The sequence below is a fragment of the Macrosteles quadrilineatus genome, unplaced genomic scaffold, assembly GCF_028750875.1.
Source record: "Macrosteles quadrilineatus isolate MER2022 unplaced genomic scaffold, UCM_ALF_1.0 Scaffold_8__2_contigs__length_117827958, whole genome shotgun sequence".
NCBI lineage: Eukaryota > Metazoa > Arthropoda > Insecta > Hemiptera > Cicadellidae > Macrosteles > Macrosteles quadrilineatus.
Window position 1 is genome coordinate 94,882,933 of NW_026542601.1, and position 27,476 is coordinate 94,910,408.

The 27,476-nt window shown below is 35.1% G+C and overlaps 1 protein-coding gene across 3 annotated transcripts in view; it reads left to right on the forward strand.

Moving 5' to 3' along the window:
- Window positions 1-27,476, forward strand: part of LOC129001006 (kelch-like protein diablo) — a 32,227-nt gene that overhangs the window by 3,965 nt on the left and 786 nt on the right. Inside the window, exons 2-12 of one of the 3 annotated variants that reach the window (XM_054428130.1) lie at window positions 15,046-15,161; window positions 15,845-15,960; window positions 16,846-16,968; window positions 19,615-19,799; window positions 20,341-20,504; window positions 21,539-21,697; window positions 22,551-22,761; window positions 24,033-24,216; window positions 24,898-25,041; window positions 25,695-25,828; window positions 26,653-26,861. In XM_054428130.1, coding sequence (XP_054284105.1) covers window positions 15,902-15,960; window positions 16,846-16,968; window positions 19,615-19,799; window positions 20,341-20,504; window positions 21,539-21,697; window positions 22,551-22,761; window positions 24,033-24,216; window positions 24,898-25,041; window positions 25,695-25,828; window positions 26,653-26,861 — 1,572 coding nt within the window. In that variant the 5' untranslated portion in view covers window positions 15,046-15,161; window positions 15,845-15,901. The remainder of the gene's footprint in view (window positions 1-15,045; window positions 15,162-15,844; window positions 15,961-16,845; window positions 16,969-19,614; window positions 19,800-20,340; window positions 20,505-21,538; window positions 21,698-22,550; window positions 22,762-24,032; window positions 24,217-24,897; window positions 25,042-25,694; window positions 25,829-26,652; window positions 26,862-27,476) is intronic. The other 2 variants (XM_054428131.1, XM_054428132.1) reach the window with 2 other exon arrangements.

Genomic DNA, 27,476 nt, shown 5'->3' on the forward strand with positions numbered 1-27,476 from the left:
CTACCTATTTTTCAGATAAAAAGAAATATATTTCAAATTTGGCTTGATAAATTTTGATTATTTTTAAGGAGTATGTTATTTACACGTATACACGTGTCATAATTAAATGGCAAGCCCATTCAATGCTTATGATGGTTTCTGTATGAGGTAGAAGTTGAACCTGCCATTTATTAGACTACTAAGTTACAGATTTAAAAAAAATTATATTTCAAACTTGGCTCGATAAATTTTGATTATTTTTATGGAGTATGTTATTTACACGTATACACGTGTCATAATTAAATGGCAAGCCCATTCAATGCTTATGATGGTTTCTGTATGAGGTAGAAGTTGAACCTGCCATTTATTAGACTACTAAGTTACAGATTTAAAAAAAATTATATTTCAAACTTGGCTCGATAAATTTTGATTATTTTTAAGGAGTATCCTATACTCTAATACGAGCAATATTTGTATGTATGTATGCTTGCTTGTACCAAGATCTCGAAAACGGCTCCGACGATTTTCTTCAAATGTTGTAAATAGTTTATTTCTGGCCTAAAAACGAGTTTACTGCAGTTAGAACTGCCAACAAAAATCTAAATACGTAGAAAAATGAAACTAAAAATCAAATTTTTTTAACATTAGTCTTATGGGTTGCTAGGTAACCATGTTGGCTGAATTAAATAACAAGAAAAAAGTAAACAAAAGACTTGTAATTTGTCTATCCACAGTACACTAGCAAAACAAAATACAGTACAAAAGGAAAAACATCAGTTGTTACTATTGAGCAAAGATTATACTGAAGATTACTAGATTCTATAGTCAAGGGTAGCAGTGTGGAGTGTGGGATCTGTTTATGACGATTAGATTACGGTATCTGCAATCCTTAAATGCTATGGAAAGGGAGGAAAACAGGTCCACGACATAGGAAGTGGTGAAGGAAGTAGTAAAGGCGAGCAGTCTGGACTGGAGTGTGGGAACTGCTTATGACGATTAAATTAAGGTATCTGCAATCCTAAAATGTAATGGTAGGGAGGAAAACAGGTCCATGACGTAGGAAATGGGAAAGGAAGTTGTAAGGCTAGCAGTGCAGAGTGTGGGGACCGTCTGTGGCATTTATGTATCTGCAATTCTAAAATAGTATAAAAAAGGAGGGCAAACAGGTCTATGACATAGGGAGTGGTGAAGGAAGAAGTAAGGGTGAGCAGTCCGGAGTGTGGGAATTGTTAATAACGATTAGATGAAGTTATCTACAATCCTAAAATGCTATGGGAAGGGAGGGAATCAGGTCCGCGACGTAGGAAGTGGTGACTTAAGTAGTAAAGGCGAGCAGTCTGGAGTGTGGAAACTGTTTATGACGATTAGATTAAGGAATCTGTAATCCTAAAATCCTATGGGAAGGGATGGAAAGAGGTCCGCGACGTAGGAAGTGGTAAAGGAAGTAGTAAAGGCGAGCAGTCTGGAGTGTGAAAACTGTTTATGACCATTAGATTAAGGAATCTGCAATCCTAAAATGCTATGGGAATGGAGGGAAACAGGTCCGCGACGTAGGAAGTGATGAAGGAAGTAGTAAAGGCGAGCAGTATGGAGTGTGAAAACTGTTTATGACGATTAGATTAAGGAATCTGCAATCCTAAAGTGCTATGGGAATGGAGGGAAACAGGTCCGCGTCGTAGGAAGTGATGAAGGAAGTAGTAAAGGTGAGCAGTCTGGAGTCTGGGAACTGTTTATGGGAATTACATTAAGGTATCTACAATCCTAAAATGCTACAAGAAGGGAGGAAAACAGGTCCATGACGTAGGAAATTGTGTAGGAAGTAGTAATGCTAGCAGTGCAGAGTGTGGGAACTGTCTGTGGCATTTATGTATCTGCAATTCTAAAATGGTATAGTGAAGGAGGGCAAACAGGTCCACGACGTAGGAAGTGATGAAGGAAGTAGTAAAGGCGAGCAGTCTGGAGTGTGAAAACTGTTTATGACGATTAGTTTAAGGAATCTGCAATGCTAAAATGCTATGGGAAGGGAGGAAAACTGGTTCACGACGTAGGAAGTGGTGAAGGAAGTAGTAAAGGTGAGCAGTCCGGAGTGTGGGAACTGTTAATAACGATTAGATCAAGTTATCTACAATCCTAAAATGCTATGGGAAGGGAGGGAATCAGGTCCGCGACGTAAGAAGTGGTGAAGGAAGTAGTAAAGGTGAGCAGTCCGGAGTGTGGGAAATGTTTATGACGATTAGATTAAGGTATCTACAATCCTAAAATGCTATGGGAATGGAGGGAAACAGGTCTGCGACGTAGGAAGAGGTGAAGGAAGTAGTAAAGGCAAGCAGCCCGGAGTTTTGGAACTGTTAATGACGATTAGATTAGGGTATCTGCAATCCTAAAATGCCATTGGAAGGGAGAGAAACAGGTCCGCGACGTAGGAAGTGGTGAAGGAAGTAGTAAAGGTGAGCAGTCTGGAGTCTGGGAACTGTTTATGGGAATTACATTAAGGTATCTACAATCCTAAAATGCTACGAGAAGGGAGTAAAACATGTCCATGACTTAGGAAATGGTGTAGGAAGTAGTAATGCTAGCAGTGCAGAGTGTGGGAACTGTCTGTGGCATTTATGTATCTGCAATTCTAAAATGGTATATGGAAGGAGGGCAAACAGGTCCACGACGTAGGGAGTGGTGAAGTAAGTAGTGAAGGTTAGCAGTTTGGAGATGGGGAGTGGATTAATGTATCTGCAATACTTTTCAGAGTAAACTAATAATTTCCCCCGAGCAAAGCTCGGTCCCCAGGTACTGTTATTTACACGTATACACGTGTCATAATTAAATGGCAAGCCCATTCAATGCTTATGATGGTTTCTGTATGAGGTAGAAGTTGAACCTGCCATTTATTAGACTACTAAGTTACAGATTTAAAAAAAATTATATTTCAAACTTGGCTCGATAAATTTTGATTATTTTTATGGAGTATGTTATTTACACGTATACACGTGTCATAATTAAATGGCAAGCCCATTCAATGCTTATGATGGTTTCTGTATGAGGTAGAAGTTGAACCTGCCATTTATTAGACTACTAAGTTACAGATTAAAAAAAAATTATATTTCAAACTTGGCTCGATAAATTTTGATTATTTTTATGGAGTATGTTATTTACACGTATACACGTGTCATAATTAAATGGCAAGCCCATTCAATGCTTATGATGGTTTCTGTATGAGGTAGAAGTTGAACCTGCCATTTATTAGACTACTAAGTTAGACTACTAAGTGCTCAATTTTAAATGTCTTTTACCAACATTATTCCTCGGTTTACGAACACAACAACCTTCCTTTGGTATGTTTAGTGTGATTTCTTTGCAACGGGCCTCAATAACCTTTCTTATCAGCCTAATAAACCTGTTAGCTCTGAGATTAGTTTGTCCCTTTAAAATAACATTTTTAACCATACCAAACCAACTTTCAACCGGGGCATTGCTTAATCTCTTTAATGCTTTAACATTAACTTTGCTTTTTAACAATATGGCAGACCACAGTGGTAAAAAAGCTACAAATCTCTTAGCAATGAGAATTGCTAATTTTGGGCAGTAAAACGGATTCTTATTAGGCCTACAGTCTAAATTTGAGCTGTCAGGGCTATTTTCTTTAGATAAAGGACAAAGGTCTAAATCGGCTTTATTTTCATCATTTAAAGAACTTACAACTAAACCATGCATAGCAAACAATTCAGCCTTAGTGTAACAAATTTCGTTAAAGAATGGACTTTTTTTGTATAAAGTTGTGCAACTTGTATCTTGAAACATTTCATCTGTACATTCATTTTCACTATCAAAATCTGTTTCAAATGTGCTTTCCTCAACAGTGCATTCAAAGTTTAAAATACCTAAAGCGTATTGGACTTCAGAGTTGTTGTTATAGGTCATTAGTACAGTGAAGGTGTGACTCAATATTGTTTTAATTTTTTCATATGAAGTACAGTTTATGATAAAACAAAGTATTTGTAAAGCAAACTGTTTAATTGATTTTCGTTCCTTTGACTGCAAATTTAATGTTGCTGCATGTATATTATTTACACATATTTTCACAAAATGGCAACAGCAGACATGTACAGTAACTGTGACCGGTTGCACACTGGCTTTGTTATGTGAGTGAAAATTTAAAAACGTACGTTTTCATGTCCCTGGCCTTTTACTTCGTAGATACTGGATTTGTAGTTTATTATTATGTGTTTTAATATTTTTTGGGACGGGGGCAACATGTTACACACATTTATTTGGTTTTAAATAGGTTCTAGGTATTTTTTTCGTATTTTTAAAGTCTCGAAATTCACGACCATGACGTGTCCCTAGGGTACATTTTCCAACTTTCACGCTGTTTTTAGACTAATTATTCATGCCGAAATATATAAAGCCATATTTTTATGTCATTAATGGTTATTAAACTTACAAAAAAGGAGCATATTATAATTTTAATGTCATTGCAGACTGACTACCATGACAAAATAAGTCTGTCCCTCGATTTGGCGTCACGACCATTTGGGAAAAATTTTCAACTTTGGAGCACGACAGTGGCAAGCCTGGCGTCGATGGAGTCAGTTGGTTTTAGAGACTAGTTCGGGGTGTACGTCAGGATTGTAGTACCGGTCGTTTTGAGTTGAAAGGAGGAATTACAAGATTAATAAAGGAAAGATTGTGTTTTTTGTAATTTTGGTGTGTCCATGACCGTACGTAGTCATTCGATGAAGTAGACATGGTGTTAATTTTTGTTTATAAGATATTTCAATTGCTAGATTAACCTAGAAGTCCACTTTGTATCCTCGAACATGAGGTGCAGGGCTACCGCCAGAACAGAGCCAAATAACACGTAATTTCACGACCAAAGTTTCACGACCATCGCGGTTTTTTTCACGACCAATCCAGCCTTATGGATTATAGTGTGTTTGGTCGTGACAATAACTTTAATATAATTGTAAATTGAACAGTTTAGTTCAACTGAAACACATAGTTTTATTATAACTAACAGTATAATTGAAGGATTGTTTAGAAAGATTTAGATTATTCCATACAATTCACGACCGTACCGCATGTCCCTGACCATCACGTTTATGATTTCTATCATAAAAATTTCAAAAATTAAAATATCGTCATATTTCAATGTTTTATACACAAAAGAAGCACACCTCTATACAAACATAACGATTTTTCGGGTCTCAGGTAAGTTTTTTCGGAGTTATACAAACTTAAAAAGATTTTATTGGCTTTTTTCAATTTTTTGAGTTGTTTTTATTTTTTTCTAGAAAGACCAAATATACCAAAAGCTCAGTGACCTTTTTATTGTATAATGGTCATAAAAGTAAATTAGTTTACAGCAAAACATAGTTATAAAAATAATATTAACTATTTTTAATATGCATTTAAACGTCCGTTATGGTCGTGACAGGATTTTGTGTTTTTCTACTAAAGATGCTCTTTAAAAAGAAAACTACCAAAGATATTGCGTTACCATGGACATTTTATGAAACTTCAAATGTTAATGAAATAAAAAAAATAATAAAAGTTTTGAAAAAAGGGGAAACAAATTTGCAAAGTTCTTTTCCTGAAAACGTACGTTTTTAAATTTTCACTCATGTACAAAGTTGTGGCAATGGATTAAGTATGAAGTAAGGTCCATTTTTTTTCAATCAAAAATTGTTGAAAATATTTTTAATCCGTCTTGTATTGCAAAAGAAAATCATTATATTTTTTAATTTTTATATAAATCTAAGAAAGTACAAAGTGAAATGATGAATGCTATCTGACTGTTATTATACTGTTTACGAATCATGTTAACGGTCCGTATGAACTTGTACATAGCGAGTATGAGGATAAGCATACTGCGTTGTCTGTCTGTCGTCGATGAGTCACTAGGACGGCGCCGGCGCAGACGACCTGCGCGAAATTTTTAGCGCATGTTGGGGAGGTAATGGCGAAGGAGGGTATGTTCCCCCTTTCCGCGACGTAACTGTGTCGTGGGAGTTGGAATCCTGTGTTACCAAATGGAACTGGATACACAATGATATAATAACATTTTATGATTCTTAAATATGGAAAATGAATTTTTTAATTATGAAACTAATTTATAAATGTTGAATTATAAAATTAAACTGTCATAACCTAACCAATTCTACCAAACTTGCTGATAATATGAAAAAGCTCTAAGAAAAAATTTGAATAAAGGTTTGCTATTTTAAAAAAATAGTTCTCTTCATAAATAACATTATAAATGGCTCAAATTCGAACAAAAGATGTACAGTTAAGAAGTATTAGCATTCTAAAGCAAAATCTTTGACAAAAAGTATATGCCCCCGGGTGAATTCGAACTCGAGACCTCCTGAACAGCAGTCCGAGACGCTATCAACTACACCACGAACGCCACTGGAACCTCTTAGTGATTCAAAGTATGAAAGAGGTAAGTGGAATAAGCTTTAGTTTAGTATATTTTTATATTACATAGACAGCGCCGTCCTTAGGGTGGAGCGAGTGGAGCGGCCGCTCCAGGCCTCGCGCCGGAGAAGGCCTCGCGCAGCGAGGCCTGCCCGGCGAGGTCTACCCGGCGAGGCCTTACTATCGCTAGAAATAAGTTAATGTTTTGGAATGAAAATAAAAAAATAAAGGACAGACAGATACATCTGCCTAAAATATGTCTTATTTATTATGAATTAGCCTATATCAATTGTTGTATCGATTAAAAACCTACGAACGACATTTAAAACACAAAAGAATATCAAACAACGTTTGACAGCTCGGCGGCGATGACGGAACCCGAGCCTCGCGGCAGCCACCGAGCCACCCCGGTGAATGTGAGTGAGTCATACGCTTACTCTTACTGGTGCCATTAAAGTTCTATTGTATGATTAATTAAGTTCAATTTATTTACAGATGTAAATGTTTACTGGATTGAATGGATAATCAGCGTGGATAAGACTGACTGTAAACTACTCGCATTTCGCAATAAACATAAACCTATAACAATATTTGTCATTAAAGTAAAAAGTAATACTGTGAATCAATTCCACTGTTTGTAATGATACTACCTCTTTTAATTTATTATTAAAAACTCATTGACAATTATAGGTAATATTTTTTACCTTTAAACCCCCCATTACAGACCAACTGCCGAAAACACAATAAACCTATATTTACAAAAAGTACATAAACAAGTTAGCCTATGAGCATTTACTATTTACAAAGTGACGGGACGACAATCCACAGTGAAGAGAAGTGTTCATTTTTTTATTAATTATTGTAAAGAACTTCGTGGACAATATTTATGATATCCACTTTGGAATTGGAACAATAATATGTGCAATTAGCTATAATATTAACAGCCATTTTCAGAGTATAAAATATTCATTTCTTTTTTCGTCAAAGTGCTTAAAATGACGACTTTACAAGTATAATTTTACACAAATTTTCCGGGGGGAAACCCCCAGACCCCCCGGTAAGCTTGGTTAAACAAGGCCTCACAATTATGTATTGCCCCAGACCTCGCATTTTATAAAGACGGCTCTGTACATAGACAATATACATGCCTGTATTGGGGCTGTTTACCTTAATCTGTTAAAAACAACGATAAAATATCTCTGGACGACCCTTAAAATAAACATCACGCCCTTTGGTATCATAATTGTAAACAGTGATTGAATAAATCTGTCAACAGATCTTCCGGCATTTCTACTCTAGCCCTCCGGATGAGCTAAAAAAAATAAAAGTATCGTGTTACTTTCAATGATGTTATCAGCCCAGTGGGCCACAGTCCGTAATAGGCCACTGCAAATAATGTGTCAAGATAGGTACCATTTTAGGCAAGGTTTTTGTGTTTGGATGATATTAGACACGATAAGAGCACACTGAACTTCTACTGCAGATGAATAACTGCTGGATAAATATAAGCCGATTTATAAATTAATGTCGCAATGTGAGTTTGAGCATTTTGTAGCTATATGAGAAAGTTACATAGTATTTTTTAGACTGCTGCTCAGTGCACTATAAGAATATGTTTTTTAGAGATAAATTAAATAATTTTTGTTGCTGAGTAGCGCTAGTAAACTAATTATAAAAAAATTAAAAAAATAATTTGAACATCCTACTACTGTATTTTACTATGCATATTTGATTAATCTGCCATCCCAATGTGTCAATTCCCAATGTGTCAATCGCTTTAACATGGACCACGTATTTAGCACGTACTGTATTATTTGACTTACTGGGATTTTTGATCTACAGACACTGCAAACATTGTAGTTTTTGACCTAGCGGCACAGGCATAAATTATTTGATCTTCCGGCACTGTTGACTTCCAGCAACATTCCCGTACTTTTGAATGTGCTGAATTCACTGCTTAAGAGTATGGAAATACTTACGCAAATAGGTACAAAACAACATTAAGTATGCTACAGTTCAAAGATATGTGACCAATTCCATTTCAATTATGAAATAAAGTTTAATAAGTACATTAATGAACTTAACAACTATGGTTAAGGAACCAACATAGCCTATGTCATGCATAATATATGTAAGTTTGGGCTAGAAGTCCTATAGAACCATATGTATAGAACCACCTATAGAAACCATCATAAGCATTGAATGGGCTTGCCATTTAATGATGTCACGTGTATACTTGTAAATAACATACTCCATAAAAATAATCAAAATTTATCGAGCGAAATTTGAAATATAATTTTTTTCTTCTGAAAAATCGGTAGCTCAGTAAGGAGCAGGACTATCTTCTACCAACTATAGAAACCATCATAAGCATTGAATGGGCTTGCCATTTAATTATGTCACGTGTATACTTGTAAATAACATACTCCATAAAAATAATCAAAATTTATCGAGCGAAATTTGAAATATAATTTTTTTCTTCTGAAAAATCGGTAGCTCAGTAAGGAGCAGGACTATCTTCTACCACCTATAGAAACCATCATAAGCATTGAATGGGCTTGCCATTTAATTATGTCACGTGTAGGCCTATACTTGTAAATAACATACTCCATAAAAATAATCAAAATTTATCGAGCGAAATTTGAAATATAATTTTTTTCTTCTGAAAAATCGGTAGCTCAGTAAGGAGCAGGACTATATTCTACCAACTATAGAAACCATCATAAGCATTGAATGGGCTTGCCATTCACGTATGACATGTGTATACGTCTAAATAACATACTCCATAAAAATAATGAAAATTTATCGAGCCAAATTTGAAATATAATTTTTTTATCTGAAAAAAACCGTAGCCCAGTAAGGAGCAGGCCTATCTTCTACCACCTATAGAAACCATCATAAGCATTGAATGGGCTTGCTATTTAATTATGTCACGTGTATACTTGTAAATAACATACTCCATAAAAATAATCAAAATTTATCGAGCGAAATTTGAAATATAATTTTTTTCTTCTGAAAAATCGGTAGCTCAGTAAGGAGCAGGATTATCTTCTACCACCTATAGAAACCATCATAAGCATTGAATGGGCTTGCCATTTAATTATGTCACGTGTATACTTGTAAATAACATACTCCATAAAAATAATCAAAATTAATTGAGCGAAATTTGAAATATAATTTTTTTCTTCTGAAAAATCGGTAGCTCAGTAAGGAGCAGGACTATCTTCTACCAACTATAGAAACCATCATAAGCATTGAATGGGCTTGCCATTTAATTATGTCACGTGTATACTTGTAAATAACATACTCCATAAAAATAATCAAAATTTATCGAGCGAAATTTGAAATATAAATTTTTTTTATCTGAAAAATTTGTAGCACAATAAGGTGCAGGCCTATATTCTACCACCTATAAAAACCATCATAAGCATTGAATGGGCTTGCCATTTAATTATGTCACGTGTATACTTGTAAATAACATACTCCATAAAAATAATCAAAATTTATCGAGCGAAATTTGAAATATAATTTTTTTCTTCTGAAAAATCGGTAGCTCAGTAAGGAGCAGGACTATCTTCTACCACCTATAGAAACCATCATAAGCATTGAATGGGCTTGCCATTTAATTATGTCACGTGTAGGCCTATACTTGTAAATAACATACTCCATAAAAATAATCAAAATTTATCGAGCGAAATTTGAAATATAATTTTTTTCTTCTGAAATATCGGTAGCTCAGTAAGGAGCAGGACTATATTCTACCAACTATAGAAACCATCATAAGCATTGAATGGGCTTGCCATTTACGTATGACATGTGTATACGTCTAAATAACATACTCCATAAAAATAATGAAAATTTATCGAGCCAAATTTGAAATATAATTTTTTTATCTGAAAAAACCGTAGCCCAGTAAGGAGCAGGCCTATCTTCTACCACCTATAGAAACCATCATAAGCATTGAATGGGCTTGCTATTTAATTATGTCACGTGTATACTTGTAAATAACATACTCCATAAAAATAATCAAAATTTATCGAGCGAAATTTGAAATATAATTTTTTTCTTCTGAAAAATCGGTAGCTCAGTAAGGAGCAGGATTATCTTCTACCACCTATAGAAACCATCATAAGCATTGAATGGGCTTGCCATTTAATTATGTCACGTGTATACTTGTAAATAACATACTCCATAAAAATAATCAAAATTAATCGAGCGAAATTTGAAATATAATTTTTTTCTTCTGAAAAATCGGTAGCTCAGTAAGGAGCAGGACTATCTTCTACCAACTATAGAAACCATCATAAGCATTGAATGGGCTTGCCATTTAATTATGTCACGTGTATACTTGTAAATAACATACTCCATAAAAATAATCAAAATTTATCGAGCGAAATTTGAAATATAAATTTTTTTTATCTGAAAAATTTGTAGCACAATAAGGTGCAGGCCTATATTCTACCACCTATAAAAACCATCATAAGCATTGAATGGGCTTGCCATTTAATTATGTCACGTGTATACTTGTAAATAACATACTCCATAAAAATTATCAAAATTTATCGAGCGAAATTTGAAATATAATTTTTTTTCTTCTGAAAAATCGGTAGCTCAGTAAGGAGCAGGACTATCATCTACCACCTACAGAAACCATCATAAGCATCGAATGGGCTTGCCATTTTATTATGGCATGTATATACGTGTAAATAACATACTCCATAAAAATAGTAAACATGAATCAAACCAGATTTGAATAATACACTTTACTCATTCTGTTGATTGTACCAGTTGAAGCTGTTTTTGTTTACTGTAACACTGTTACATTCTCGTACGTCTGGAGTATATTTCGTGATTCAATATTATGGTATAAGAGTAACAGTGTTATATCATTATTTTTTTCGTATGTGCCTTGGTTACATTTATTAATCAAATTAATAAAATTTAATATTAAAATAGGCTGAAAGGAATGTTTACATATCTTTGTTGCGAGTAATGCACTTTGAGGTTAGTGGTTCATAGAGTGATACAATGGAATAACAACAAGTGATATTAATGGTTATTGTACTTTATTTAGGCAACTCAGTTATATAAAAATGGTACATTAGTAAAACAAACACTTAAACACTGCTCAAAATATATGATTTCCACATATTTCAGTGAAACATGCATTTGAGGTTAGGAAGTTCTGAAGCCACGGCCTTCTTGATCTGCTGATCTGACGCTGACGTCATAGCTTAATGTTGGTTTATTGGCAGTTTTACATCCATGCTTTAATGCATAGGCGTAGTTGTTTCCATTTTTACCTATTCCAGTATCTGGGGACGAGGTGGTTTCACTTTAAAGGAATATGATTCTCAAATTAAACACATCCTACTTTAAAGGCAGTAAATGCTGCCATTTAAATGGTATATCCCATAGAATCACAGAAAGAAGGCATTTCAAGAACCTATACCTATAAAATGCAAAGTCCTCACTGACATGCATTCATCACTAATTCTCATACAGTAGACTCCCTCTTATCCGGACACCTTTTAACCGGACTACACTTGGCAGAAATGACATCACTGTTTAACTGGACAATTTTTATCAGCACATTGGTTTCACTGGACTAGATCGGCAGGAAGTGGGCGGCACTGAAACGACTGTTCTCGTGGGAAAGATTTGAGACCAGTGATCACGTGTCTAAATACAATGCTCTCCTAAATTTAAGTGGAATTTCACAGTAAACGGTCCGTTTTAACGAGTTTTTGTTTAACCGGAAAACCCGTTATCCAGACTGGCCTCGGTCCCGAGGAGTCCGGATAAGAGGGAGCTGCACTTATTAGTTTGTTATTCTTCCAATTTATTACCTTATTAACAAGTTCGCTGCTACGGACGTTCCGGAATGTCAGCGGGGCCACGGCGCCAGGAGCTAGGAACGTTCCGGAACGTCACCGTTCATTGTTGTTTAACCTTTCCATGGATCAGCCAGCTCTTCACAAGCGTCCTATATTTCTTTGCAGCTTGTCACGAGCGTCCTATATTTCTTTGCAGCTTGTCACGAGCGTCCTATATTTCTTTGCAGCTCGTGGGGACGTACTTTTCTGACATAAAAAATATAGTTTCCTTGAATCACCGCCAGGGTCTTATAGAACAGTGCTTTGTCCCACCTCTTTCCTGCTAGATAGCGACACTACTTTACCGACTGCAACCTGGGTAGTGCTGCTATCTATCAGAATCGCTTGTTAGGTACTATGCTCAAAGTCAGTTTTATTGCAGAACATTGCTATCCAGTATATAACTACTGTTGTTTTTACTGCAATTCAGTGTATCAGTGGCAAAGTTACGCAGCGGCAAGCACTAGTTCAGCTCCTGGCGCCGTCCCTGCATCTAGCGCTCAGCAGCGAACGTGTTAAAATCAGTTGTGATATTTTGTTTATATTACTGTATTCTGTTTTGTTTACTCCAGCTTAATTTAACCAATAAATAGTTTTATTAATACTTATGAAGTCAAACAGGGTGAAGCCCGTGGGTAACATCTAGTTTTAATACAGCCTTCCTTTTGTGTTGCTTATTCTATGATACAACTAAGGTAATCAATTAGTGTACCTACCAATGCATTGATTTTACTTAATGTCATACAAATATTATTACAAAGTTAATAGATAACAAAAAATAGATTACAATTAACGCTGTACTTATCTGATATATTTTACTGTTATAATGCAGGCCCTAAGTTAAATGCCTATGTATTAGGCCTTTACTGTCTGAACGAGATGTATTTTTGCTGAAACAATGCTTATTACAATTGTCTGTTTATTTAATGACAAATAATTCTTAAAAGCTTCTTGATACTAGAGTGTTTTCTTACATAAATTAGTGAAATTACCGGTGAAATTTTTTTCAAACAAATAGGCTACTTATCTAAGTTATTGTAGGCGTACCAAAACTACCACACCATCAACCTTTAAGTTATGAATTGCCATTTTCAATAATTATATGCCTGTGTCTGAAGGCTAATTATAGTCTCTATTAGTGATGTAAAATACCCAGGCATTTAAAACTCAGGGTAAATACCCTGGGTAATTACCCGGGTAAATACCCAAAATCCATAAATACCCGGGTATTATGGGTATTTATGAAATCAATTGAAATTCATTTATATTCACCCCTAAATATGTTATTGTTATCATTACATGATAAATTAGGATAGTCTATAACACCTTTTACAGCAACTTGAAGCTTTGCTAGTACCTTTTATTTAATGATTTATACTGAAGCACTTAAAAAAAAAAATAATACATAAAGTTTCCAAAAGGCTTGGGGTTTCGTGTCTTAAATCGAGTAACATGAGTTAAATTTAACTTACAGTACTTTAAAAATAGTATATTAAAAAAGGTTGTGGCTATTTCAATTTGTATCATTTCATAATTTTTTTCAATAAATTAAATTTTTTATGAATTTTTTTCAATTAAATAGCATAAACAAAATTATTTTAATTTATAAATATCCAAATGTTATTAAATTATGATAGTAAAAATTGTTATTGTATTAAATGGCTTGGAAGGCTAGACAGACCTAAGGCTTGATTGACATAGGCAGAATGGCAGAATACTAAAAGTAATTAAACTTTTCTGTGTTACCGCTTAGTTGGAAACAATAATATATTTGGACAAACCTACAAAAAGAATGTAGGCCTATCTCTTCTCTTTTGGTCTAATTCAATATAATTTCAAAAGATTTATTGTGCTATAGATTCAAATGATTTGTATCACAAGTTTATGAAATTATTTTTTTTTATGTTGATACCATTGATACCAACTAAATATCTAGAACAAAAATATTATTAAATCCTGCCATCCTACAGATTTAATTTTAATTATTTTGGGTACACTTCCATATCTGTTGGCACAAACAACGGAATGAAAATATTGATCGATATATCGAATTTAACAGTCGAATAATCAATAATACTCATTCGGTTGTTTGTGCCAACAGATATGGAAGTGTACCCTTATTTTCTTAGGTTGTTTACACATAGGCCACTACTAGGTTAAATTTTCCTGTCTTTCTAAATAATAATTATTACTTTACAAATTATTTTTCTTCACTTTCAATAAAATAAATTCATCTATCTAGGCCTATCATAGAAATTCATAAGTAGAAAAATCATAAGTAGTCAGGACCAGTGCAACCATGCGACCAGGGTATTTAAGCCGATTATGCTTTATGCTGAGACCTGGGTATTTATGGCGATTATAACCAGAAGTAAAATGCTAGTTGTGACCATATGAAATTTTGTTTAACACATTTTATCATCATTTTACTATCTTTCCAGGGTAATAATTGCAGAAGAATTTAAGAACATCTCAATCTTCTTTAACTTTAATAAATATTATAAATACCCAGTTTTTGGGTATTTACCCGGGCCTGGGGTAAGTACCCGGGTAAAAACCCAATTTATATTTACCTACCCACTGGGTATTTACCCGGCCCACATCACTAGTCTCTATGCTTTCATTCATAGGGGAATTGATGTTTAGTCTGGGAAAGTTTACAGTAAAAAACCCTAAACTAACCATATAGGTTTGTTAATTAAATTATCTCATTAGTACTAACTAAGATTGATTAAATTAGAGTTGTATAGCCTAAATTATATTTGTTCTGTTGCAGATTCAAGTTCCTTCGTGTAATGATTCGTCTATTCACTAAGGTGACCCCGTGAACAATTCTGGCATAGTCGTTTAACCAGAGATTTTCCCCTAAAGTGGAATCAGGGAAGTGTAAAAGTAAGTGCAAAATTGTTTGTTTACATTTAGCCTATCTCAGATAAAAATGTTTTAAAACAAACCTTTATGTTCTAGAAAAGTACACTGAGCTTAAGTTTGTAAGTTTATGGGCTACACTTATGAAGAAGGCAACCAAACCTAACCATCTTGTTAATCAATTGCAGTACTTTCATAGGCTGTAGTTCAATAATGAAACTCTTGATAGTGATTAAAAGCTTCATGGGATTAGGCCTAGGCTATATAATTTCAATATATTGACAACAAACACAGTAGCCTATTCCCTTATTAGTTTTACCTATTATTAACAGTAACACTAAGTAAAGTATAAATCTAATTGCTCATTAGTGTAACGTGTACCTAGTCTAGTATTCATTCAAGAGACTTGTGTTGTCGAGTAGTGTATGTTAAATACGTTTCATATTTTTGTACTGTGGAAGCACTGTTGGAGCAGTGTGTGTTTGCATTGTGTATTCGTTGTTCTGTGTTTTTCTACGTTATTTTACTTGCAAAATAAAATCCTGATGGACAGTATTAGGTACATTCTTAAACACCAACTCCATATACAAGCAACACATTAAGTTAGAACAATGATAACAAGATAAAACATGCTGGAAACAAAGCTGGCTTTTAAGAATGCACAGAAAGAACAGTTTAAGTGATGACTGACCGTTGGTTGTGTCCAGATTGACGTGGTGTGGGGTTGGGCCTCTCCCCCTCTGCGTCTACACAACCGCAGCAGGATGGGAGAGATGATGCCGGATCGTGACAGAGACAGAGACCGAGCACCAAGCCCGGCCAGGTACTGAAAGAGATTGTGTAGGCCTACCTATCAAAAAAGCAGGCCTAAAATAAATGCTTCCTACTCCAAACGTCCTAAACCATTATAGGCCTACCTATAATGCTACTATTACTATAACACCCTGTAAATAGTAGGCGTCTTCAAAACTTCTACTCCACTAGTCCTAGTAGGTTTGCAAATACTCCCACTCCACATCTCTAAAACAGTTTGAACTGCAATACTCCTACTCCTTTCACATGTATGTAAATAGTCGGTGCATTCAATACTCCTACTCCAAGTGTCCTTAAAAAGTAGGTCAACAAATATTTAAACTCCCTAGGGCTGATACAACTAATTTTTTACCTTCCTTGTTCCTCTACAAAGTTAGCTAGTTTGTTTTCTAAGTCAGTACTGTTCACTGATTTGGTTTGGCGGCCAGTCCTTTACTACTGCTGATCGACTGAGTTCACACTAATCTGGACTAGAGTACCCAACAACTACAAGTCATTTTCTTTAACATGAAGTAGCCTAGTATGAACACATACCACAAAATAAAGTAAAGAAAAATATTAAAACTTAATTGACATACAGTGGAACCTTGATAACAAGACCCACGATAACAAGTCACCCTTTATAACAAGTGTCATTTTCTAATCCCCTTGAATTTTATCTTACCCCTAATCACATGTTATTGTAAACCTCGATAAGAAGTCGACCTCGATAACCAGTATTATTTTATAATCCCCTTGAGACACATGTTATCGAGGTTCTACTGTATTTAAATGACCATACTATAGGAGGTTATAACTGAAGTGGCAGGAAGATAAATGAAGAATAATTTTTATGGTATTTCTATTGATATCACGTTATCACGTGAAGTTGGACTAACTGAGTTGTGTTGGTCAGACTGGCGCACACATCAGAGAAACATCCTCGGGGCACTTTGACGGAACTGAACGTGCTTCGTCGCCACAGAGAGCTGTGTGATGTTGTTCTTAACGTGGGCGCACGCAAGATATTCGCTCATAGGTAAACAATGATTTTGTCTTTGGTAAGAAATTTTTATAAAATATTAATGTGTATAACAATTACAGATGTGGAAGCTCAAGATTGCCGAGTTATGCTTCACAAAAAAAAAAAGATATTTAAATTCAAGATAAGATAATTTAAACTATTCCTTTTTAAAGGCTTTATGTAGTATGATCAATCTTTTTTAATAATTTGACTCGTTACAATTCTTTCATGCGAAATGTGTTTCAACTCATTAAATCCTCCAAGCTTTATTATGTGTTTGGTAAACCTGCCTATTGCCTATAGTACTAGTCATACATAGTGTGCCTGGGTAGCAGAGTGGTTTTATAGTGCTCGCTTGAATCCAGCTGTCCTTGATGAATCCTATACTTTTTTATGAGCAATGTTTGCTTGCACGAATATGTCAATAGACAATAGACAATATATATTTGTTCCTTTAAGCAAAACATAGATAATGCAATAGGACAAGTCAAGAATTTTATGGTAAAATACATAGAGTTGAGACACATAGCTTAAAAACAAGATAAGAGCAGCGACAAAAATTTAGATAAAAATGTTAACATCAGATAAACAGGTCATGATGTGAGGCGATCGTCCATGTAGTCTGCAACAGAGTAGTAGGATTGGTCCTTTAGAAATAGAGTTACAGTTTTCTTAAATCTATTGAGTGGAAAATTTCTAATAGCTATTGGTAGTTTATTATAAAGAGCGAGTTGATGGTAAACATGACAATGCAGGGTTTTTGCAAGCCTTACATATGGAGTAACAAGGTTATGTCTAAATCTAGTGAGGTGATCATGATGAGCATTTTGAGGAGCAAAAGAGTTTATATTTTGTTTGACATATACTAAGGTGTTTAAAATATATACAGATGGAATGGTTAAGATTTTTACCTTCTGAAAACTAGTTTTACATGATTTACGATCTCTTAAGTTGTCAAAGATTCTCTTTTTATAACATTCCAGGCCATTTGACAATTATTCTTTGCATCCTGTATAAGATTATCATTTACTATTTTCTTTGCTTTGCCAATTTCTTTGTTATAAAGTTTTTTAGATTTTATGTACATATTCTTGTCTGTTACATTTGCACTGCATTTCCACGTGTCATACAAAATGAGTGTTAGGTTTCGCATAGCTTCAAGCTTTGGTGTGAACCATTTTCTAAAGTTGTGACTCAGTGAAGGACTACCTTTGACTGTATTATGTTTTACATGAACTACAGGACAATGGTGATAAAAAATTGAGCATATGATGTTTGAAAAGAAAAAAAAGGCAACGGCTTTGATGTCAAAGGTCAAAAACGGTGTGGTCAAAAACTTTGATGCTTTAATGTCAAAAACGGCTTTGAAAATTTCCTTCAAATGTTGTAAATAAGGCTAATTATTTCTGGCCAAAAAACGTGTTTCATGCACTTAAAACTGCCAACAAAAATCTAATTACGTAAAAAAATGAATTGAAAGTAGCCCAAACAATTTTAACAGTCACCCATATTATGGGTTACTACTTTGGCAAAAAAATAACAAAAAACTAGGGATGGTCAAGTCTCGAAATTTCGGGAAATTTTCAATCTCGTTACACGAGACGAGATTACTTTTTGGCCGAGATTTTTCGAAGGCGTTCTTATTTAATTAATTCTTTTAATGTAAATATTACTTTAATTCTTTTAATGTAAATATTACTTTCATTATTTTAATGTAAATATTACTTTCATTATTTTAATAATATTACTTTAATAACATTTGAGAAGTTTTGTTAAGTGTAAGCAGTGTGAGGAATGTTTTGTTACTATAAAAAAAGTCAAAACAAGTAACTATTTTATAAAAATTAATATTGCTTTTATTTTATGATTTATTTTATTTTAGGATAAGTTGAACTCTATCCTAACTGATATCACCATGTTTCCTAATCGTAGGCATTTTTAATAAGTTAGGCGTGATTAATAAAAAAATGTTATGCTGATGTTATTTAATGAAAGATTGTAAATATTCTTGCCTATTATCATTATTTTAGTATTTAAACAGTCATCTAACAATGTTACAAAATCAGGTAAAAATTTCGAACGTGCATTTCCCGTTGTGTATGAGAAGAGAAATCTCGTCTCGAAATTTTATGAGAAATAAAAAATCTTGTCTCGTCTCGTCTCGAACTAAGAATCCAATCTCGTCCATCCTACAAAAAACAAATCGTAAAGATCAACAAAATAAAAGAAATAAATACAACAGCTGATTATAAACAAACTTAAACCAAAGAGGTTTTTAATTTTGACTGGATTACAGTGAGATGTCCTTTTAACTGGAGTTAACGTGTAATAGTAAACCGGCATCACCGTTGATTCTGTTGGGTTGGAAAGCCAAGCAACGCCCGCCTCCTGGTACTGGGCTTTAAACTGTCAGCCATGCTGCGGTTACCATGGGTTCTGGCGTACACAGCTGAGAGCACCGTGTAGTTACGTGCTTTTTTTTTTTTAATGAACGTACCGTGTACGCCGTAACTACATGGTGTTCCTAGTGGTGTGCGCCAGAACCTATGGTAACCGCAGCACGGCTGACGGGCTATTTTTAATTCTTTTTGTCTATGGTATTAGGATGATCCAAATTAGGTTCACTAAACGTTTTAGATAGTTACAAAGTATTTGTTGCAGAGTGATTCTGTCAGCGTGTAGCCCTTACTTCCGAGCGATGTTCACCGGGGAGTTAGCCGAGTCCCGGCAGACAGAAGTGACGATTAGAGACATTGACGAGGTCGCTATGGAGCTGCTCATTGACTTCTGCTACACCTCGCAAATTGTTGTAGAAGAGGCCAATGTGCAGACACTGCTACCAGCCGGTGAGTATGGTCGGATCATTAATATGTAAATAAAACAATTTTAATTCAATAAATACAATTTAAGTAAAAACTAATTAGAGTACCAGATTTAAATAGATTTTATAGGTTTTTTTTTCAATTGGGTGCAAAAAAAATTTAAATCTGTACATCCCTGTTAAATAATAATGTTCTATGACCTAGACAGTAAAACGTGTATGCCAATTTATCAACATACAAAATTGGTTTGAAAGTAGTGCGGGTAAACATTTTTACAAAATCGTTGTCATATATGTGTCTATCTATTTTAATCGTCAAAACACGTTCATAAAAGAGCTCTTAGTGTCCCCAAGTCCTCTTGGGCAAATTTAAATGTTAGTGTTTAAAGATCTCCCTTTATTAAAAGGAAACAATATAGTTCTCTGTGATCTCTAGGTCTTTCCTATCAATATAGTTTAAGGTTCATGCTTATGATTTTTTATTATATCACTGAGTTTGCAATCCAAAACAAAACAAGAAATATCCTTGAAAACTATATTTGAAAACTTTGATTTTTGGTTTCCAGCCTGTCTTCTCCAGCTAGCAGAGATACAAGATATTTGCTGTGAGTTTCTCAAGCGACAGCTGGACCCGTCCAACTGCCTCGGGATACGAGCGTTCGCAGACACACACTCATGTCGGGAACTGCTGAGGATTGCCGACAAGTTCACGCAGCACAACTTCCAAGAGGCAAGTAATCATTGTAATGTTTTTACTACGATTCTTTGGTATGGTTAATATGATTAATTGGTATGGTTCTTTAGTCAATTGGTTATTTTATCAACCTTGTGGGAAGAAATGGAACAGTTTGGAGTGCAAGGTGTATCCTTGAAGAAGCTGGTGCTAAGCGGAGCAAAACTTAATATGATGTCTAACTTCAAAGAGTTGTTTGATGTATGGTTAAATTAAATTCATATAACTACTTTTGAGTATTTAGTAAAAAGTAGCTAAGTATGTTTAGCCTGCAACCACTCTATGAAAAATATTTGTGACATTTGTTCGTTTTTAGAGCAGGCCTACTCAAGTTCTCAATACGTACCATACATTGAGTGCTTCATCCATCTTTGAGAATCCTTGACATTTGTCTCTTCTATCCTCAATCCGTGCTTATTTACGTGTCTTCTTCTTGGTTTTTAGTTCTAAAATCATATTCCCTAGCCCAAATTTTATAACTAATAAAACAATGTTTGAAAAGTTAATAAATTTAATGTTCATTCTTGTATCATACAGACGTTATGACTTCATAAACATGACAGGTCAAAAGTAGTGATCTCAAGTTCATGAGTTTTGATTCTTAATACTGAATCCTATAAAATCAAATCTTAAACCTCAAAACCATGTAAATTGTTAAAATATGATAAATATATGATGTACCCCGGTATTCACATCAACTGTGAAAATGAATTATTAACTGTCTCATTATTATTTGTTTTTGGTTTGAAAGTATTTCAAGTATAGACCTATTTGATGTTTAAAACTGTTTCCTATAGTTGCAGCAACGTTGAGAAAATGCAATAATATTGCAAGATTCTCAGTCTAAAAATAACCCTAGTTTTCAAAACTTGAACATTACTATTAGGATTCCATTAGGTTTTTACCTCGAACAAAAGCGCAGGTTATGCTAGCGTCGTCAATTATTGGTAGGTATTAAATATGGGATTCAAAATTTTCTCTTGAGATTCAGTAGATTCAACACCTCACTAATTGAAAGGTCTATATTGTAGGTGATGGAAAGTGAAGAGTTCCTGTTGCTGCCCGTCGGACAGCTAGTGGACATAATCTCTAGTGACGAGCTCAACGTCAGATCCGAGGAGCAAGTATTCAGCGCAGTCATGAACTGGGTCAAGTACAACGTGTCTGAAAGGAGGCAGCATCTTGCACAGGTAACCAGTCTGTCAGTGTCGTCATAGATTTATCACACCCTGGACATGCTTTAATTTTGTATATTCATCATTAGAAGCATGCTAAATTTCCACAGTAGAGTTAGTGGCTCAGTTGGTAGTGTGAATAACCGTGAAACAAAGGTAGTCTTGTCTTAGAGTCTCAAAGCTGCCACTTAAAATGTATCAGTACAGTTTATTCTTGTTCTGTCCCAGATACCATTGCCTTGCTTGCTAGGTTCCAAGCACATGCTCTTGAGGCCCTTGGGGACCGGCAAAGGCAACACTAAAGGGACCATCCTCTTAAAAGAACTATGAGGATTATTTTGGTCCAAGTATAGATGCAATAATCAAACTATTCTGCAACTTAAAAGAAGGAGTCTGCAGTGCTGACTTTTTTTACTTCGCGTTGAGTCGGGTCAGGTAAAATAATTTGTTCCTTCAGTTTTGGTTCGAAATTGGGTTAGGGTAAAATTGGTTTGCGTTGGAAAGTATTGATTAGAAAAAATATATAATTGTTGTACTAGAATCAGCTAATGATGTAGATGATCTCCCCATATCGAAATCGTGAACGTCTTCTGCGGTCACTACAAAATCACCATTGTCCCCCACAATCATGGTTATACGATGAACATCACACACGATCGCACCTAATCCGTCAATTTTTGATCGCCAATCTTTGCAGACGGTTTCTTCAATTGCCATAATAGAAGCTCCGCAATGCCCGACTTTAATCAAAATTTGGCCCATTTCAGGCACAAACCTGTGTCCTTTTGGGCCAACAGTTGGCCCGACCTGACTCGAGAATATTACAGATCCACAGACACCTATGTTAGAGTGAATGTTGTTTATACAGGTACTTCAGCATGTGAGGCTTCCCCTGCTGAGTCCCAAGTTCCTGGTAGGCACAGTAGGATCAGACTTGCTGGTTCGCAGTGACGAGGCTTGTAGAGACTTGGTGGACGAGGCTAAGAACTACCTGCTGTTGCCTCAGGAGAGGCCACTCATGCAGGGCCCTCGCACTCGGCCTAGGAAACCCACGCGGCGTGGAGAAGTACTCTTTGCCGGTGAGCATTTCCACACCGTAGTGTTAATGGATTACACCGTTGACTTTTTTGTATGTACAAACCATACTGTAAATAGAAGGACGTGCCTCTCTCCCTGGATGCCACACTTTGTGGCAAAATATATTGGAAAATTTTAGGGATGGACGAGATTGGATTTTTAGTTCGAGACGAGACGAGACAAGATTTTTTATTTCTCATAAAATTTCGAGACGAGATCGAGACGGGATTTCCCTTCTCATACGCAACGGGAAATGCACGTTCAAAATTTTTACCTGATTTTGTAACATTGTTAGATGACTGTTTAAATACAAAAATAATGATAATAGGCAAGAATATTTACAATCTTTTATTAAAAAACATCAGCATAACATTTTTTTATTAATCACGCCTAACTTATTAAAAATGCCTACGATTAGGAAACATAGTGATATCAGTTAGGATAGAGTTCAACTTATCCTAAAATAAAATAAATCATAAAATAAAAGCAATATTAATTTTTATAAAATAGTTACTTGTTTTGACTTTTTATAGTAATTAAACATTCCTCACACTGCTTACACTTAAAAAAACTTCTCAAATGTTATTAAAGTAATATTATTAAAATAATTAAAGTAATATTTACATTTAAAGAATTAATTAAATAAGAACGCCTTCGCAAAGGAAACGCAACTACAACACGCTCGTGTATTGCGGGTATTGCATTGACTTTCTGCAGGCGTTTTTAATTTTTTTTTTTTTTTTTTTTTTTTATTCTCGTCTCGATAAAAATCTCGGCCAAAAATAAATCTCGTCTCGTGTAACGAGATTTAAAATTTCCCGAAAATTTCCCGAAATTTCGAGACTTGACCATCCCTAGAAAATTTCTAGAACTTTTGAAAGGAAATGGGCTTTTGTAAAAAAAAATACTCAAATCATTTGAAGTTCTCACCCCTGAGATGTTTAATCTAAAACAAAAATGGTTGATCTAAAATGTATACCGCATTGAAAATCAGAGCCAAATATATAATATAAGTTAATTTAAATAATTCAATTTATCGAGTAAAAAAATTTTTTTTTAAGATATTGATGTAATATTATGATTAGCAAATCTGTAACCTGTCATTATAATTGGATAATATACTTGTTTAACCATATATTTGAAAATGTACCTTAAACTCTTGAAAATGTTATAACTCTTGAACTTGTTTTGCATTCTTATGTCTGGGATCAACATCTACATATTATAAGAACAATTTTACTTCTGTAATCAACTAACTAATGTTTATGCTTAGTGGGCGGATGGTGCAGTGGAGATGCCATAGCCAGTGTTGAGAGGTTCGATCCTCAGACCGTGGACTGGAAGATGGTTGCGCCCATGAGCAAGAGACGCTGTGGCGTTGGCGTAGCTGTGCTTAACGATCTGCTGTACGCAGTGGGAGGTCACGACGGACAGTCATATCTCAACAGCATTGAGAGGTCAGTTGGGTTTGAAACTGATATAAATGCTTTTAGATATAAAAATCGTGTTTTTATTTATACTTGTTTATCAAGCCTATGTCCTTGTTATCTATAAAATCCTTAAAACATGGCTATAAAATTAATTTAAAATGTTAATCAAACCACTAAACTAAATGAAACTCATAAACCTTGGCGTCTCTATGATTTCTCGGTTTTATTGACTTAGTGCATCATCACTTAACCTGGATCAGCTAGGCTAGGCTTGGTCTTGGCTCGAAGATAACACAGCTTACACATTCTATAGTGTAGTAAACTTAAAATTTATCGGTTGAACATGTATGGAAGCATTAGTAGTGTTTAAGTCCATCTAGTTGCAAAGGTATAGGTGTTCTGTATACCTATTGTTTTTTTATTGAGCAATTAAAAATGTCCTATTAACAATTCAAAACCTATTCATCCACCATATCTCTCAGTTTACAATTTCTTAAAACATTATTGTACAAGCCTGGCCATATTATCTCAAAGTTGTCTGTGTGACTAGAGATTTCACTGAGTCGATATCGTTTGTGGAACTAAAATTGAATATGCCTCGGAGAAGGCTTCCTTTGTTAATCCTTTATGATAAAATCTGGAGTTATTTTTGCATACTATAATAGTTTGGGAGTATTAGTTGTAAGAATGTCGTTGTTCTGTTGGCAGGTATGATCCTCAGACTAACCAGTGGTCGTGTGACGTCGCCCCGACCACCTCCTGTCGCACCAGTGTCGGTGTCGCAGTACTGGACGGCTATCTGTACGCTGTGGGAGGGCAAGATGGCGTCCAGTGTCTCAATCATGTAGAGAGGTAAGAGTTCTCATCTAATGATCGAGTGCCATGTTAAGTTTGATGCTGGTTTCAGAATATAAATTGGCGTGGTTGAATTGAGCCAGTTACAATGTCAATTACTGACTTCTGACAAATTAACATCTTTTACATATACATCTTTCTAACCAAACCAAATCGAAAGGGCGACTTGTTAAAATTATGGCACATTTTATGTCACATTTAAATTGTACCTAAAATTAAAGGAGAAAAAAGAATTTAACTGTGTGGTACAACCTGTGAGTACCTCAATCAACTAAATATTTTTCTCAATAAATAAAATGTTTCAATAAATAAGTGTTAAATAAGTTGATCCAAGTTTACCATTACCTTAATTTTCCAATTGTGTTTTGAATCCAGACATTGTAGGTTACCTACCTCACTTGAAATAAGTTTATTGCTTTCCTGCATGTATTTTCCTAGTCTCACTTTTTAGAAATCGGTGCAAAATGAAGACCTTGGTTAAATGCCACTCTTATATTTATTTCGCTGCTTATACTGAAGGGTCAGCTGTGCTGCAATTCTTTAATAACAATACACAGTTACTGACAATAGTGGTTTTACTGTTTAATTTTGATGGGGTGGTTTTAACATCCAACCGTCAACTATGGAATAAGTGTTTTTGTGTTTTGCAGGTATGACCCGAAGGACAACAAGTGGGGTAAGGTGGCGCCAATGACCACTCGTAGACTCGGGGTTGCTGTGGCCGTCCTCGGAGGATATCTCTACGCTATCGGAGGATCTGATGGCCAATGTCCACTCAATACAGGTTAGAGGAAACTCCAATCATGTCAAACAGTAAAAATACTGTAACAGTTAGTGATGGATCGGTACCACTTTTTCAATGTCGGTTCCGGTTCCGGTTCCTAACCAAAATCCATTCTCGGTTCTTGGTTCCGGTACCTCATTTTAAATTAGGCTACTTAATTGTTTTATTTTAAAAAAAAAATATCCCTAATTAAATTTTTAAAACTGATTATTGTTCACTAGTGTAGGTTGGTTATATTAAGAGATAAAGAAAATCTAACTTAGGCCTATTTACTTGTATAAAACAACACTTTGACAACCAAACAGTAAACACATTCAAATCAAAACAATATATAGAATTGTTAAATATAGTACAGTATTCTATTAGTATTCAGTATTTAGTATTAGTAGTAGTAGTATTCTATTTGTTTAAATGATTCACTGTTAAACCAATAAATTTTATTTTGTTTGAGTTAAGCCTACAAAACACTGATCAATACGTGTACTGGTGAAATTACCTGCTGTCAAGTGATCCTTGTGTCCTTGAAAGGCGACCACTTTCGTCATCGTCTTTTCGTTCTTGCGTACACGTAGTTTTTTTAAAAAACATTGAGATTTACAGTTTTACAACACTAAACATAAAACACGAAAAATGGCCAATAACTATTATGGTACCGATCGATCGAGTGGCGGGCTATACGGACGTTGAGTTTAGACTGAAACAGCCTCAGCAATGAAGTACAAAACATAATTAGGTAATAGGGGTTAGCAAACCAACAATTGTTCATTGACCTGACTAGGTTTGAAAAAGATGAGCTAACACAAAGTACTGGTGTGTTGTTGCAGTGGAGAGGTACGATCCTAGACAGAACAAATGGACGCCCATGTCCCCGATGTCGACCCGTCGTAAACACCTCGGCTGCGCAGTGTTCAACAACCTGATCTATGCAGTGGGTGGCCGAGACGACTGTATGGAGCTGTCCAGTGCAGAGAGATACAACCCTCACACCAACACATGGTCTCCCATCGTGGCCATGACCTCACGTCGTAGTGGGGTGAGTAGTAAAACAGGTCGACTTCAATAGCAATATTCAGCCATCATTTATTGTGCAGGATAAAAAATCTCTGTATAGGGTTGCCATCTACGAGTTTGGCCATTACCCTATTGTATTGTAGCCAATTGCTTGACTGAGCTGGTGGAATGTCCTTACTACAGCTCATCTTAGGCACCTAGGTCTTTGCCTCAGAACTGGGAATTTATATGGTTTCGTAGTAACCACATTGCCATCTACTCTGTGACGGGATAGGGGCAGAGAATTTGTACCATACTATGTGATGAATATCTTCATCTTTCTTAATATCATATTAAATCACCAAAATTCAGTGGTTATCCAGGGTTTTAACTTAAAGGGGAGAACCCACCCTCTTGATTGGTCCTAGGTGAAGTAGGGGTATCTCCTTTAATGTAATTCACTTCCCCTTTACACTTAATCTTGTGGGCGTCACAAAACCAATTTCAGATTACTGGGGCAGCCCTACGAAAATAGCACAACATCCAAGTAGTTGCATGACTGTGACAGTACTACGCCACAAGTACTGACCCTGTGAATCCATGAATACTTAAATGTTGTTATCCGTTATAATATAATAAATAATTTTATCTCCCTGGC